At 39.7% G+C, this 17,080-nt stretch overlaps 1 protein-coding gene across 14 annotated transcripts in view; it reads right to left on the reverse strand.

The window, feature by feature from the left end:
* PDE8A (phosphodiesterase 8A) overlaps positions 1–17,080 on the reverse strand; it is a 176,869-nt gene that overhangs the window by 32,245 nt on the left and 127,544 nt on the right. For all 14 annotated transcript variants that reach the window (XM_068958033.1, XM_068958029.1, XM_068958027.1 and 11 more), the window contains 4 exons: positions 7,396–7,452; positions 4,740–4,930; positions 3,471–3,527; positions 880–937 (listed from right to left, as the gene is read on the reverse strand). In XM_068958033.1, coding sequence (XP_068814134.1) covers positions 880–937; positions 3,471–3,527; positions 4,740–4,930; positions 7,396–7,422 — 333 coding nt within the window. In that variant the 5' untranslated portion in view covers positions 7,423–7,452. The remainder of the gene's footprint in view (positions 1–879; positions 938–3,470; positions 3,528–4,739; positions 4,931–7,395; positions 7,453–17,080) is intronic.

A 17,080-nucleotide genomic window follows, 5' to 3' on the forward strand; every position in this document is an offset into this window, starting at 1 on the left:
ACTATCAAAGGTAAGCCATCACATCAAGACTGCTAAATAAAATTTTCTATGCTTTGTCATTAGTCCCATCTCCAAACCTCTTAAGTAACTTGACACAAGTTCTAAATTATTTAGTTATATGCCCACTGAAATGACTCTTTATGGATAAGTACAATTATTTTCAGGCTTCAGCAATTCCTGCATTAGGACCTTACTACAAATAAGCAAATGGGTGCAAAAAGGACTGTGATGGGATAGCAAACAATCTGGTGAGCATGCACCAAAACACTCTGAATCACACTGTAAATCATGCACCTTGTTTCCCCATTGTCAGCTTTTAATGCAATGAGGAATCCACTTAACGGATGCACTAATAAGCACCTTTCCTGCTTAATTGGAATAGTTGCCAAGAAGCAGACTCACTGTAATACTTTGCAGGTGACTCCAAACAATAGATAACAGCACTTGACAACGTCTGAAGTCTGTTTACAGATGTGAATTGGCAATTGATAGAAGAGATTTCCCACAGCACATTCTGTTGTTCATTGCAAGCTACTCTTTGGCTCTGCTACCGTAACTATTCAATCTTGCCACTGTCTACGATCTCTTTTTAAAGCAAAGACTTAATGCATCATATACTTCTTTCGAAATAAATATGTAACGTAGAAGCATCTGAATACCATTTCTTATATTCCCGAGAATTTCTGCCTCCTTAGTCAGCATTACTTTATTTCTACCGGTGTCGGAAACTGGGAAATAAGTAACAATGGGCAGCATAAACAAGAGGATTTACAGCTTTGATTACTGACACAAATGATCACTGAAAACCAAACTTCTGAGTTTCTTGCACGACAGTTCTGGAATATCAGAGCAATCTAGTGGATTATAAAACACACATACCCTTGTGAAGCCAGCAGAGATCAGGGGCAATATTGATGACTCTTCACGATCACCATGCCTTTTAAAGAAGGATGATAAAGCTATTTTATAATCAGTTCAGACCCAATTTCAGAAGCCTTTGACATGCCTGTACCAGGCATGCATACTAAACGCTCATATGGCTAGATCCTTTTAGGATCAGAGCAAACAAATACACCACATAATATTGCTACTATGGATAAAATATATATTTTGTGTTTTTTAAAGACCTACATTTTTTGCATAGATTAAGTCAACATTTTTCTATTTGCAAATAATCAGCTTCTTGCATCCCAAAAATAATGTTTGAAGAAAAAAAATTAATTAGCTAGACTGCTGGACTATTCTTTCATTTTCTTTACTGGATTCTTTGTTGTTTATGTTGTCCTTAGTTAAAGATGCACTTCAAAGTCAAAGGCCAAACTTTTAACAAATGACTTGTTATCTGAGTGTACCAAACCTTAGGTGGGCAACTCAAGATGCTTGAATGAGGATGTATTTTCTAGTGTTGACTACCCAGTGCTTTCTACTAGGCTACTTCGTGATGACATTCTCTAAAACAAGGCACCTGAATCATTTTGGCAAATTTGGCTATTCTAACTGTTAAAAGACACTCCAACATATGTGAACGTACACATGGAACCTGGAAGCAAGGTCATTATATTAAATTTCTGTAAATAAGCAGATGGAAGCTGATCAAGTTTAGCAGATGGCACAATAGCTTTTATTTACAATTTAATTTTCAGATCTTATAACCCCTCTTGTTTTTGTTTTCCATGCAACTGTTTCTCATGCATTAACAGACTGATGCCTAGTCAAGCACAAGGTTTGTGCAAGATCAGGCAGAGAGACAAGGGCAGCTGTTAGAAAAGTATCCCCCTTCCTCATGTCAACTATCTGGTAATACTGCCTCCTAGAAGTACAGAGGACACTGTACAGAAGTACAGAGGACACAGAGGATGCTGTAGGGGGAAAAAAAAGCCCCAACAAACTGAACAGCAGGAAATGAAAGAAGATAATCCCCACAGAGAAGAACCTCCATATGGTATTGGCTAAATGTTAGGCTTTTCCACAAATATGCTTCTTGCAGGGAAATGTGTGAAAGTGCGCTCTCTGTGAAATCCTGAACGGGAACTGGAGAGCCCCTCTGCAGAGCGCATGGGACTTGACCCAATCGGCAGTCTAACCTCCTACCTGTTCTCTCCATACTTGACCCTATCTAATTTACCTAATAATACACTGAATCTCCATTATGTTTTTAAGGTGAACTAGCTAATACATGTTAGCCATCTTAAGATGGCTAAAGTGGCACAGCCCTGGAGTGCATCTCTCAGCAAAAACTCAGTTAGTCCCAGGGAAAGGCAAATTTACTTCTGAACTTTCTCCTGGAGAAGGCTACTAGGTAAGTCTGAAAAGTTTGAGAGTTCAAGCTTACGAGATTGTGGTATCACAGGGAGCTATTATCTTGTCCCAACACTCAGCGTGAACATTTTGAAAAGTCAAAATGAATTGCAGGGGAAAACCCCTTTGGAGCAACTTCTTAATTGAGAGTTGGCATGCCCAGCTTCCAATTTCTCCCAACTTTTAAAAACAAATCGCTGGCCCACAGAAGCAGGCCATCCCATGTCCTCCTCTCAGATGTACATCAAGAAGCTTCTGACCTACTGTTTGCTCTTTCTCCCCTGCTCCTTCTTCCCCTCTTGTCTTTTGTATTACTTTGACGAGACACAATTCTGGCTGTGGAAGTAACCGCTACCATAGTCACAAGACTTTCTGACATAAAAATGATAAAGATCATATTCACAATGGAATTCCTTGAAATGTTTAGTTAGGATCTTTTGCACGATGGCGGTAGAAAACAGGATTTTTAATGGGAAATTTTAACATCTCAGAATTGGTTTTCAAAATAAATATTTTCTAAGAAACAGAAATGTTGTAAACTGTCCTTTGAGGAAATTATTTTGAGTCATTTTATTTCATTTCAAAGTAACTTTAATGCATTTTTTATTACTTTTATATCATTTTATGATGTAAAGGCTACATTTTCAGTGGGAGGAGGAAGAGGAAAAACACATGCACTACTCTACTGACATATCATAATATAGTCTATTTTACTTTATTGTTAAAACCTCTAAGCTCAGATGCTACTTAATACTGATCAAATTCTTGTACCATAGTCTTTTGCAGATCAGCAGATCTGTTTGTGCTCAGATGAATCAGATTGAAAGACAAATCCAGAAAGGTTCAAAGAGTTATTTCCATGAATACCAAAATATAAATCTATGAGGCAGTTTCACAGGTCAGAACATGGTGTTGTGGAGGTTGTCTGAATCATGCTCTTAAAACCCCCAGTGAGCAGTAGGGGAAAAAAAAAGTAGTAAAGTGTGACCTATTTAGTAAAAAGTAGAAATCAAAAATCCTGTCCCTGTCCCGTGGCCAAGGATGGTGAAAATCATCTGTCACTAGCACAGTAAGATGTTCTAACATAAAATTTCGAATGTAGTATTTGCTTTTACAGTGATAAGATTTACATTTTGTTCATTACATGTGCAAGTAAAGATATGAGTATTTACCTTCGAACTACACCAATAATGACTGTATTTTCTGAGGGTTTAGTTGTTCTGATAGACCTTTAAATAAAAAGCAAGATCGTTTAGCATTTTTTAAGTTCACATTTCAGCAAACATGACTTCACAGAATCTTCATACCGTATCGTTTTTAAAAATCTCTCTTTTAAATGCTTTATTTTAATACAAAACAAAAATCAAATCCCAAACCTGCTGGATCACTAAGAGAAGAATGAATTTAGCAATGTCTGAGACTTAATGGAAAAAAAGGACAGAGAGAGTGCATATTAATCTAAACCTCAGCTACTCTCATTGGGGAATAGCAAAAATTCTGCCTCTCAAAAAAAAATTATCTCCTCTGCAATGGCATGAAGCTCATACTGACACAGCATGCACAGCAACGGACTCATTTGAAGGACTTGGCCTCACTCAGTTAAGAAGCATTTTACTTCGTTCTGGGACAGTGTAGTAAAAATGTAACGAGGGGAACACTGCTGCTATCTAGTCCTTGCCTGACAAAGATCTTATCTTATTACTTTGTTTTAACAAGGAGAAAAGCCTTTGTCCCAGTGCCCTGAACCCACCACTCACCCACAGCACATAATCTGACCCCGCCGCCCCCACCCCACAGCCTGCTATTTAGTCTAGACACATTCCCAAGGGGTATTTCACTGGAAAGTCACTGAAACAAGGCTCCGCTCCCTGTCAAGTCTCTGTGGAGAAACACAGAAAGAAAAATCCTTTCCTCCTTTTTCATACTTGACAGCAATTTTGGAAGTATTTTTGGAGTCAGTTTGCAACTTTGCTCTTCATAGCAGATTTTGTAGATATGGAAGCATGCACACAAAACATTGCCGATTTGAATCTGGAGCTATTCAACAGCAAATAACACTTCAAAAAATTCAGAAGGCAAATGGCTACTGAAGAGAATGTATTCATGGAATTGCTTGGTGGCACATGTGATCTTTGCAGTTAATTAGAGGTGCAATCATGGAACCAGGTATTTGAAAAAAAACATTTCGTTATGGCAACAAATTTGTATGCTGCGGTTCAACAGCACCCTAGATACAGCCTCAAATATCTTAGCATCCAAACAAAAACGCTGCAGTCCTCAGAGGCAAAGCACTGAGATGACGTTAATTGATGCTGCCAATGGACATTTGTCCAAAAAATATCAGCATTTCATAGATTTTATAGAAAGGGTCATATAAAAGCAACAGAACTTTCATGACGTGTTAATTACATGTTTATTAATTAGACTGAAATGGTGCTTACCTGCATAATGCTTCTGCATCAAAGTATCTGGAATGTCTATGGTCAATAATGATAATTTCATGGTGTTTGTCCAGAAAACATTCTAGTGCAGATTCAGGTGTCCTGGCAATATTACACCGAAATCCAGCTTTCTCACATGCCCAACAGAACCCGTTACTCTGGTTATCTTCTTTGGCAAACACTAAAAGTACCTGGTTCAAGGCAGACAGTGAATCATTACAAACGCGTATATAGTAGCTTCTATGATTTTGCCTGTTCTTAACATTTTTGTGAAAGCCACTTCCAAGGCTTAACTCACAGTTTTTAACAGAAGTGCTTTCTACAGACTACTGCTTTTTATAATTGTCTGTGTACAGAGGTGCTTCAGGTGGATAAAACATTCTGCCTGAGCCATTTATACCCAAATGGGATGAACAACTTTGGAAAGTAGATCTCTCCTCATTAGCTACTGAGAGAGCTCAGGCAATCAGTTAAGACTAGATGCCTACTTTTCAGATAGTGTGTAAAAAAAACCAATAAGTATGTTTCTTCACTGAAATTGTCTACCATACAACCCTTTTATTTGGCTTTTATTCTTCTTGCCAGGATCCTATTCCAGCAAAGTACCCTGCACTATTCGCAAAAGCATGGCTAACCTCATTGTGAATTAATATTTAATGGTACTTCAATGGCACAATGAGAAGTGTCCTTCCCTTTTCATCTCATCCTAGTTCCCCCAAATACCGCAAAAAGCCCATTCCCTGAGGCTTCTGGGGACTACAGCCAGGCTGGACAAGGTGAACTCATGCAAGAATGAAAACACAGTCTATCTCCCTGCATATGGAACATGTCCCCATGTGACTCCTATGTAAAGCTTGCCATGGGATTTTTATCATAGAAGGTGATTTCTATTGTTAAAATTCAGACCTGGAAGTCAGGTCTGGGATCTGCAATCCAGTATTTGCTCTGTTATAACTTTCCATGTAGTTGCTAGTAACATGAATCTCTCTGAGCCTTTTAAAAATCAGCACAATGCCCACATATGCATGGAAACATGATAAGGCCCAATTCCTTCTGAAACGTATTTCAAATTCTAGGATGGAACGTGCTACAGAAGTAAGGATAAACGTAAAGTCTGCTAAGGAAGACTTCCACTGATGTCATCAGGCTTTCGATCAGGGTAATATTTTACGGAAGAAAATTTCTTTTGCCTAAAAGAATACATAGAACGGCGGAATATGGATCTATGTTAATGCTGCTTTTGTGGATGAGTCAGTACGTGTAGCCTTTCGGGAAAGATGGATAATTAAATCAGCATTTGGCCTATTGTCTCAGGACACCAAAATTTCAGTAATTTAATCATACCACACTTAGATATATATTTTGGTCAGACAATAATGCAGAGCATGTGTAACTCACACCACATCCCACGGCCATTTATCTTCTGGGTAATTTTAGGAATGCCAGTGCTGGTTACACTTTGGACCAGGTTGGTGGAATGTCTACCAGTAAATCTTAGCATTTCCATGTAGTGCATATTTTTGTAAGAATGAAGGACTTTGTACTCATTTAGTTCAGATTCCTTTTATAGCAACCTGCTAAACTGTTTGCAAAAACATGTCATAGTTTGGGCTATATTTAGTGAAGTTAATTTATAACACTCTTAGGAGTGGAAGAATGGTTTTCAGCAACAGCACAGGAGAACAGTCAGCAAATCTGGGCTGGATGAACGACTTGGGCACAAATGTGATGTTGTCTAACTACTACCACCCTCAGACCTGCCAGCTGAGGCTTAATTAGTAGAATTTTAGAGTGGGCCACGACCGGACAAAAGCATTCTAATCATTAATACTGATAAAAGGGGCAGAAATATTCAAGTAATATTTCCAATTTATATTTGGAGAAAAGCTGGATGAGGCTATGTTAAGACACAACATTTGATGGCAGTACTGTCTACTTGACAACAGTTCAGGAGAACGTTGAATTGTAGTTCCTCAAGACAGATATTTTCAAATCAGTAGGATCAGATAATTTTCACCCAAGAGTGGAATTACTGATTCAGGAACATCTTGGATTACTAACGGTTCAATATTGCTTGGCATACAGGAGAGCTTTCAGAGGCTGTCCAAGGGAACTATGTATCTGCAAGCCTGATGCCTATCCCAGATAAAATAAGGGGACAGCTGGCATAAGACCTTTATTAATAAAGAGATAAAGGAGGATGAATTAATGCCAGTCAACAATGAATAAAAAAATCCCCATATTTTGTCAAGTTCACGACAACTTCTGTGATGATACTGCAAAATCAGTGATAGCAATAAAACATTGGTATAATAGATTTCAGGCTTAGTATCACATGAGATTCTGATTAAGAAATGACCACCTGTGTAATATAAAACATGGCACACATTAAATTGATTGCAAGCTAACCTATAGGAGAAAGAGCAATAGGTAATTTTGCCAGTTGAGAGATGTTTGGAGGACAGACTTAGGCAGGATTTTTAGGACAGGATACCACCTAGAATGCTGTGATAAAATCTGTTTGGTGCACATGTATCACTTAACAAAAATGTTCTATGAAGATCTTTGTTTACAAAAAAATCAAGTCACTTTTTTAAGTTAACTTCTGTGCTGTTTTAGAAACTAAGACTTCAGTTTAAACTGTGAAATGTATTACCTGAAGTTGATCTTGATGAAGTCTCATAGGGCCAAACTGCACATCTGTTACTGGTGCCTAGAAAAAATAAAAAGGGATGTTATTAATACATATAAACACCTAGGAAAGAGGAAAAATTAGCTGCATTAGAGAAGACATTTCTTATTTACCACTGGCTCACAGATACATTGCTATCATTATGAGACTGCTTCTTCTTGAAGGTCTTGTTCAGTTTTTGGAAATTTATATTCAAAGCACAGTTAACATAGTTATAAAGCAACATGCTATTCTCCAAGTCATTTTTTTATTGTTACTTTAAGCATAAAGTAATGGATTAGTCATGAACGTTTGGTAGACAGATCGTTATTTTTCTGTATCCTCTGTATTACTTCAGCTATTCTGCAAAACATGGAAGTGCTTAAAAACGCTTTCTTTTAAAATGCAAAACCACATTTAATCCACAGGAGAAAGGTAAAAATACGTAACTCTACTTTTAGAATTTCACATGTAACAGGTGCCTGAGAGTGATACAAAACCGCACACATTTAATTTCTCCAAGGCTGCTGTGCTGCATTCCTCTCTTCCCTTCCACCCCCTTCAGCCACACAGCGAAGGTTTCAGAACTGCAGATATTTGCACTTGACACTGCATGTGTTCAGCATGCAACTTGGCTTTGAAAACCCTTGTAAAAATGCCACCATGCTATGTCACACTTCCTGTGTGCCAGTGATTTCCACATCAGATTCTGTTCAAATAACACAGGGAAATAGTTTAGCTTAGGATCCAAGCACTGAGCTGGGATCTTTCCTTCTCATGTGTCACTTCAACCAAGGGAGCTGAATGATCAGAAGTGCTGTTATCGCAACTGACTCTCTTTGATACAATTAATCATTAGCTAGCATTGGCTAGAGTGCCAGTGTGAATATAAATGACTCTTCAGTGGGTAGGGGACAGACGTCCAAAAGTACTTAAGCACATAAATATGGAGGGAGACTCTAATGGGATTTTGTAGGTTAGCACCCTTGGAAATTGCCACTAGGCAAGTATCTGCACTTTTATGTGCTTAAAGAGTTTTTGATCGCTTTTATTTCAGAAATGAAAACTAAAACTCAAGATTAACAATGCTGGTGATTCAAAAAGAAAAACAGTCTAGTCAATGGTCCTTAGTTGCATAGACTCTTCAAAGGTATCTAGAGTAAAAAAGCAGAAAAAATTATTTTTGGCAATGCAGTAAATAGAAGACATCTTGGATTCATATGCACAGGGAAAAGCTCTACGGAGCGCAAAGGTAGCATTTTTACATTGTTGTTTTTCAGAGTAAAACCACATTTGAAGACCAGATTTATTCCTTTGCAGTCTAAAATTTTTCCAATAAGTAATTTAAAAGAACCGTCAGCACATCCCACATGCCACAGAAAAACCTTTCAAAATTACACGCTCTATTGTTTCTATGACCTTATTGCTCCATCGCTCAGCCCTCAAAGTTCCTCATGTGTGATTTTATTTATTTATCAACTTGGAAATCATCAGTGTAACTTTAAATGAACAAAAAACATGAGTCAAGGAAAAATGCCAACATTACACCAGCAAAAACAACCTAGGAGCTGGTGTTTGCCTGTGTTATTTAAGGGGACCTCTAACAGCTGATGTTAAAATGACATGGAGAGGTTTCAGATTTACTCTCCCAGTCAATTCTAGATTGGATTGGCTTAGTGTAAACACTCTCCAGTCAATTTTGCTAATTTCAAGACTGAAAATCTTTCTTCAATAGGAAAAATCAAGCTGCTTCATTCTGCCTTTTGGCTCATCATCCAGCTATAAAACATCTGCAGCAGATACTTTCACTGATGATGCATGGGGCAGAATCCAGCTCTTTTCACCACAGCGTTACTGGTTTTGCAGCACTAACAGCAGTAATTACTTGGTCTGAATCAGTAAGATTTTAGCAGAAATGCCTGAAGGATATAGAGGGAGAATATCCATTGAGTAAGAGAGGCCATTTTTACAGTCCCTTCCCTGACCATAACCACAATTTCAAATTAAATTTTGGAATATTTATTTTGTGCACTCCAGCTGTCAGCATAAAGCAGCAAGTGTTTTCAGATTTACCAAGAGATGGGCCTCAGCTATAAGCTTCAGACCCGGAGCTGAATTTCACTGCACTTTGGGGATATCTAAACCTAGTGTGTCAGTTCAAGTCTAAGGGTAACGATGGGAAAAACACAATATTGCCAGTTACTGCTTTTCAGATGCTTCTTTTGTGAATGAATACTCATCAACGTATTAAAAGGCTGGTGATCTGACCCAACACAGATCTAAGCATCTTCCGCTCCCCGAGGCCCAGTCCCAGCAAGATCACTTCTCACTCAGCTGCGTTGAATCCAAATAGCTCTAGTCTGAATCAGGCGCCATCATGTTGTGTTGGCATGATCTGTGCAGCCTCTGCCAAGATCCCTGTGTCCATCTCACTGACAACCGCCTGCTATTCCACACTGAGGAATTCATTTAAGTAGACACAGTCATGTGTAGCCGTGATTAGTCTAATACCATGTTTCATCATACTTTTGAAGCGCGCATATATACAGCCAAATCCCACTCAGGCTGAGCACAAAGCCTAGCTGCATGAAAGTAATAAGCCTCCTCACTGCAATACGACAATTAGGATTTATTCTACAGATTGTTCACAGACTCTGGAAAACACTTTTATGCCAGCAACCTGTGGCCATTTCTGCACTGAAAATATCTGTGCATGCGCCATTTAAGCTTAAGCTACAAGCACTGACCAAATGAGACAAACTGTCTTGTTACATGTTAACTCACGGTCCCGAGTAGAAAAACCCTGTTCTGCCTCTCAGCTGGAAAATTTTGGTGAAGTCCAGTTAATTCTTAATCCTGCTGAAATCTGCTCAAATAACTTGATTAATCATTTCAACTTTATATATACAGCTAGCAGCACTGAGAAATAACATGCTGATCAAGTCCTGTGTCAAAAATCACGTCACTGTCAAGGCTTCGGCACGGATTAGCAGAAAGCCTTGAACTAAATGAGCTTTAAAAATACCTCTGATGCTACAAGCTTATAATAAAGCCAAATCCAGGCAAAGCTCACACATGTAATAACTGCGCAAACACATCTTTAGTCACCCGCACATTTTGCTACTTCTTCCTTGAAGAACTTTCCTACTTGAAAAAGAAGGGACTCGTGCACTTTTTCAGATTGATCGGCATGACTTATACGCGCATCAGCCTCGCCGGGCAGGCACAAACCTGTCAGAAAGCGTAGGAGAAAACAAGGGTAGAGCCAGGTGTAGGTTCTTAGAATTGACCATGATTGAGCTGAGTTTCTTGCCAAAGAGGCACGGCGCAAACTGCAGGAGTAACTGGAGCATTCGTGCATGCAGCAGCCGCTGAGTCCAGAACGCTCTGGCTACCCTGACTACAAAAGCAAGTCTTTTAAAACTCCCTCCTCAGGCAAGACAGCCTCAGAGGGCAGCCTATCGCTTGGGGCCAGGGACCAACTCCGACAGGGTAAGGAGGGTCCTGCTGCAGATCGGACAGCTTTGAGAGCGTGGCCTGCTCTCACTGCAGCCCCACATTTACTCTGTTCCAAGGGTGCAGGTTGGCACTAGGGCTTATGGTCACAAAGACATATAAATACTAGAATAGACTATAACAGCAATTAATTCTCAGTCTTTTAAAAATGCAATCTCTTTTTGGCTCATGCGTGCCACTGCAACTTCCACTCCAGCTGCAGCTCAGTTCCTCTGGATTCGGGGAGCAAGAGCTGGTGTGCAAAGCAGGCTGCAGGCAAGGCAGCCCCAGGTAGCTTCACCTGCGGCTTGGTTACTCCAACATCAAGTGTTTAAAACCGTCTGCTAAGAGAGACAGCAGATAACCAACTCTAGTCTGCTTTAAATGCTTACACACAGCAATTGCAGCCATTTTACATTCTCTGAACCCACTGAACCACAGCTGGCTAGCAGTGCTTTTTCTAAAACTTCGCCTTTCATATTTGAACAGCATCTTTTCTTCCTTGTCAAACCAGGCCTGGCCCTGGCACAAGGTGAGATCCCTCTCAAGGCAACAGGATTAGCCACATATACGACACCTGTCAAGGTGGAAGTCTTTCTACAGACTGCTGTGTCCAGCTTAGCACAGCGCTTGCTATAAACGATCTGTGTGTTGTAGCCGCTAAATCGCAAACACTGAAATTGCTGATAGAAATACTTCATGTTTCCAATGTCTGGAGATAAGTGAATGTTTGGTAAATAAAAACAACTGAAATAAGCTTAAAACAGACAGACCCAAACAACTGTGACTGATCTGATTAAAGTACAACAAACTCAACGTTGACCTGATATAACCTGGTAAAGTACTTCTCACTGTGAGTCATTCTTTACATCTTACCAGAACAGCATATACAGGAATGGTCTGTTCACGATTGCTGGGTTTTTTCCCCCCTTCAGTGAGAAAAACCTTAAACAAGCTTGCCCAGTGAATAAACGTAGTAAGGAATAAAGAGTGAAAATAAAGCCAGTTTGATCCACACGCTCACTATGGTGATGAACTGCTCGGTCAGAGTGTGGGACGCATCAAAGCAGCCTACATCCCACAGGTTTCCTGTGTGCTGGAGTTCTCATATCTTGGCTTGCTCCAAAATATCTCTCTTACCAGTACTAATTGGAGAGGAGAACAAACCTCCTAAAAGGGCAGAGTCAGCCCCCCCAAACCCTTCGACTGTTAACTGCCGTGCAGTGCTCCTGCGAGGCAGAGGCAAACGCATTCCATCCTGAGGCTGATCTTCTTCAGTCACTTATCTCACGACAGTTCTGTGGGGTGTTTCTAGGCAGAGCCCTGTGCAGCCCAAGGTAGGGCTCGCGAGAGCCAGGCCAGCCCCCTCAGGCCGGCGTCCTGGGGAGCAGGAGCGCTCGTCTCAAATCCTCCTCCGCAATCCACGCCTGCTCCCTCACTTCCTTTCTGCCACAGATGGGGCTGTGCAGATGGCGGCAATGACTCTTCGTCTGTGCATGCAATCGCCCTGCAAAGCCCTGGCCTACCGCTCCCGTCCCTCCCTGAAGGGCAGCTGGAAGGATTTCTGCTCCTGCTGCTTTTCTCTCCTCTTCCAGGTTGGAGTTTGCAGGAGGAGATGTGGCAGCCCATTTCCCCGCGACTGATTTGAACAAAGAAGTGACATAAACTTTTACTGAATGGATTACAGATGGAAACTCTTGCTGTACGGCTAATAACTGGTTTTTGAAAGCAGACAATGAGAAGAATATTTCTGTTAATAGTTTAACACTAAGTAACTGCCTGTTCAAATAAAGACTTCAAGCTTAAGGTTCTGACTCATTCTTACATGACACAGATAACTACAATGATTAGACATAAACTTTATCACTGGTCTTAATGGACTCCGGCCAGCAAAATTCATCATTTTACTCAGATCAATATTTTATCACCCCATAATAATGTGTTTTATTTAGTTATAATATATACTTAAGTTCTGTACATACACTAGTTACACAACATAAACTAGCACAAGTAAGAGTTGACTCATTACAGAAAAAGCTAGTTTCAATCAAGATAGGCTAGGAGCATTAGGAGGGCTAAAGTAATCTGAATTTTGATTATTCTAAGAAAAATAAAGGGATGAATTTTACAAAAGAAAAAAGGAAAAAAATATCCTTTCTCTTAACCTGCTGTTTTAAGTGCAGATCTATCACCCCAGAGAATGAAAGTTCAAATGGACTCTCAGATTTGAGACAGTACCTTGAACTGGCACTGATTCAGGATCTATTATTAATGGCAGAAATTTGAATTCGAGATGATAATACCCTTTGTCAAAAACCTCAGCCAAGAACACCTGGGTGTTCAAAGCTAGGACATATCCCTCAGCTGGCCTGACAAAGTCACAGATCCATTCCAGAGAGTCATATGAGCATACAGCTTCCGCATGAACAAAAAGGGGCTTTGTAACTTGATGTGGCTAGCGTTGCTGGGTAAAAACATCTCCATGTTTAGGATGAGCTACAGGTATGACTATTCACATTTTTCTTTCTTTGTAACAATCTTTATAGCTTTTTGAAATATATGAATACTAATAGAATACATGGTCATTTACCTATTTCTTTTTCAGCGGAAAACTACCTAAGTAGAGAACTTAAGACTTCGCTTTCTATTTTCCATGCGCATCCTGCAAAATACTTAACATTAGTGTTCAAATGTTCATCGCCATCCTTGACAGTATCGTTTTGTTACAACACATAACATCAGTGCAAGTTACATACAATGCTGGCTGAGTAGATCTTAACACAAACCACAAGTGTTTATTAGCATAAAATGAATTTTATAGCCCGTGAGCTGAATTCTGACCTAGTCAGCAACAATGAAAATTCAGAGTAATTCCACTGAATACAAAGAAAATATGCTGGATTTATTCCAGTGTAAATGAAGTGGGAGTCTGGCCCCATGCAGTTATTCCTTTTGCTGTTTGGAGGTCACAACATTTAGAAGAAAGAGTAAGAGGGAACAAAACGTCCAAGGTTATCTGCCTTTGCTCAACAGATTCAAGGACAAAGGTAAGCAGAGCTCTTAAAGACCCTAAACTGTAAGCAGTCCGTTTATTCTTTGCAGAAAGCCAGAGACAGAGTTCCAAAAGGCAGCTAAAATTTACCGAAACTGCTGTTCAGCCTAGATGAAACCTGTTAATTCCAGCCTTTGATATTTTTTCCTATTTTTGTTTCATAAAAGATCTAGACAAATGTCAGGCTCAACAATTTACATAATGTAGCATTCTGACTTGGTACAATTTGCTTTGATAAAATCTAGCATTTACAGTAATTTAAATCTGGTTCTCACTGGTGCATCTCTGTCAACAAAACAATCCAGATTTCAATCTGTGTTTGAAGGTCTGAAATCACCTGAGGTTCTGTTCTGATATCTTTTTTCTTTAATCTGTTTTCTATTTCAAATTAATTCCTGCATGATTTATCTGTGATGCCGCCATTTAATGATACAACGGACAACGCACGCAAGGGGGTTACATACGCTCTGTTTTCTTAATCCATTTCTTAAGTTTTAGTAACAGTGGTGAACCAGTTATATATAAATCAGCTCTTGAGAGCCAAACCCTGGCCTCTGATTCACATCGCTAGTAACACAGAATTTGGATAGCTTGCAGTTTTGTCAGATGAAAAACTTTACTGAATGTAATGAGATGCCAAAGCTCTAGAGTTAGGCTGTTGACTGAATCAGCTGTTAGACCCACCCTTATAGTCCTGAGTCCTCAACTTCACATTTATCATTCCTAAAATCCAACCCTTTTTCTCCTCTTCCACTCGTCTGTCTAGAGGAAGGTTTCAAGTTAACCAAAGTTCTCAGTAAGTTAATCAGAAGATATTTAGACAAAACTGGGACTTGTACTGTTTCGCTGCTATATCAGAACAAATAACTAAACATTGCGACGATTCTCGTTTTATCAGTAGATCTTGCCAGCAAGGTCCTACCGACTTTACCAGGAACTCTCTACAGAGATCTGAAACAAGGATTTGATCCCAACCAATTTCAAAGGCCTACCTGAAAAAACAGGTCTCTACACTTAAAAAAAATCAGTATTGCCAACTCTCAGTGGTTTCTGGAAAGCACTGGGCACTGGGATTTTGACCGTTGCTGGGGCTGATCTTCTCACAGAAGAAGGTGGCTCAACCTTTCCGGTGAAACCCAGCTCCGTCTGGGAGAAGCAGGGTTGAGGGGGACTCTTCCGATTTTTGGCTCTGTATTCTGCTTCCCTGCAGCCTCCATAGGCCAACCATTATTATATATTTTTGTTTGTTTGTTTGTATTCTGGACCTAATTCCCCATTGCATTTCTTCAGTGTTATTTCAATACAATAAGTAAAGTCAAATTAGAGCAGATCTGGAGTAACACTGTTATGAAATCAGGCTCCCTGCCTTCTAGCACACTTTATACACAACTGAGAACTCTCATTTTGTCTTTTATAAATTCTCCCTTTAATTGTTATAGGAAATTTCTGTTATGCTGCAAGCATGGTGTTAATAGAAGTGAATCACTCCTTTTTTGTTGGGGAAAATTAACAATGCTGTCCCAAAGTGACTTTTATTATTATTTGTGATGTGGTAAGGCCCGGGTGGCCTCTGGCCCAGAGCAGTGGCCCACTGTGATAAACTGTGTACGATTACAGCACAAAAAGGCAGTCAGCAATCTCTACCGTTGGCAAAGGTCAGAACTTTAACACAGATCATGCTAATAATTTGGGGGATTTTTTTAGTTCTTAGTAGGATATTTAAGTAATAAACTAAATATCATCATCACTGAGCCCACAGCACCCTTATTACACAGATCTCAACGCTCACAAAGGTGGGAAATCATTGTCGTTTCCATTTTTACAGACAGAGAAACTAAGGCACTGGGAGAAACAGATGGTCCCAATTCCCTGGAAGGCCCTGAGCCCACGGTGGCCTTTTGCCTGGCTTCGCATCTCCCACGTTCCCCAGCTGATGGGCAGCAGGAGGCACAAGTAATACTGGCATCCGATAATGCCTGATATCTGCAAAATGCCCATTGATTTCTGACACTGAAACTGATATTTTCTGATAATTCAATTATAATTCAGATTATGACTGTAACCACAGTGTTATGTGTTCCCGAAGTAAGCAGGTATGACTCTAGCAAAGCACCTATGCAAATCTGACACCAAGATTCCTCACTCTTAATGGACCATATACAGAAAAGGGACAGAATAAATTGCAGACAAGCCAGAAAAAGAAAGTCATCTACTCATTAATCCACATTGACTTCTTCTATCCAAGGAGAATGATGTTGAATGGAAAAAAGTCTTCTCACAATACAAGGTATTAAAATCTAGCATACTGCATTTGCTGCAGCATCTACCTGACCCAGAGATCCTTTCTGGATCTATATCCTACGCCTTGCTATGCGTGAGCACACTGGGCTTGAAATTTCATCTATTTGCCTGTTTACGTTAAAATATAAAAAATGTGAATTGTAGGCTCCTCAACAACCCTGGAGATGTGAATACCCTTAAAACTGGTCTGAGCCACATGGTCATCATGTTGTCAGATGCTTTTATAACCAACCAGCGCTGAGTTTAAAATTCTCTAACCCGTCACAATATTAAAACAGGTGACTGTTGACTGGGGTCTTCATTCAGGCTTTTCCCTTTCTGACTGAAAAATTTTTCACCTTTGGCCCAAACTTCTCCACAGAGGCCACATAGGCCCAAATCTTCGTCTGGAGACTGTGAGCTTTCCCCCCTCTGGAATGCTCACTAAACTAACAGGCCCTGCTGTAAAGCATTTGTAGTTATATCCTGTGCTAAAGAGAAAAACAGCAGCTTAAATGATCCGGCTTGTATTTTAGAAGAAATCTTCAAACCCTATAATAATGGTTTTCTATACATAGGTTGCAGAAATAGCTGCCTTTATCAATGCAAAAACAGCAGTAAGAACATTTTCAGTTCTTCAAAGTCAAATGCAGTTTTTCCAGGTATGATATCTTTTTGGAAAGCCCAGGTCAAGGGCAAAGGGAATAGAATCACAACATGCAAAAAATGAATTACTTCAGATGAAAAAAAAAAAAAAAAAGGACTTTTAAAAGGTGTTAGCACCTAATTCCATGTTTTATTTGTGTTGCCAAATTTCAAGCGTCAGCTGGAATGCTCTGCATG

Source organism: Struthio camelus, chromosome 12 (genome assembly GCF_040807025.1).
Source record: "Struthio camelus isolate bStrCam1 chromosome 12, bStrCam1.hap1, whole genome shotgun sequence".
NCBI lineage: Eukaryota > Metazoa > Chordata > Aves > Struthioniformes > Struthionidae > Struthio > Struthio camelus.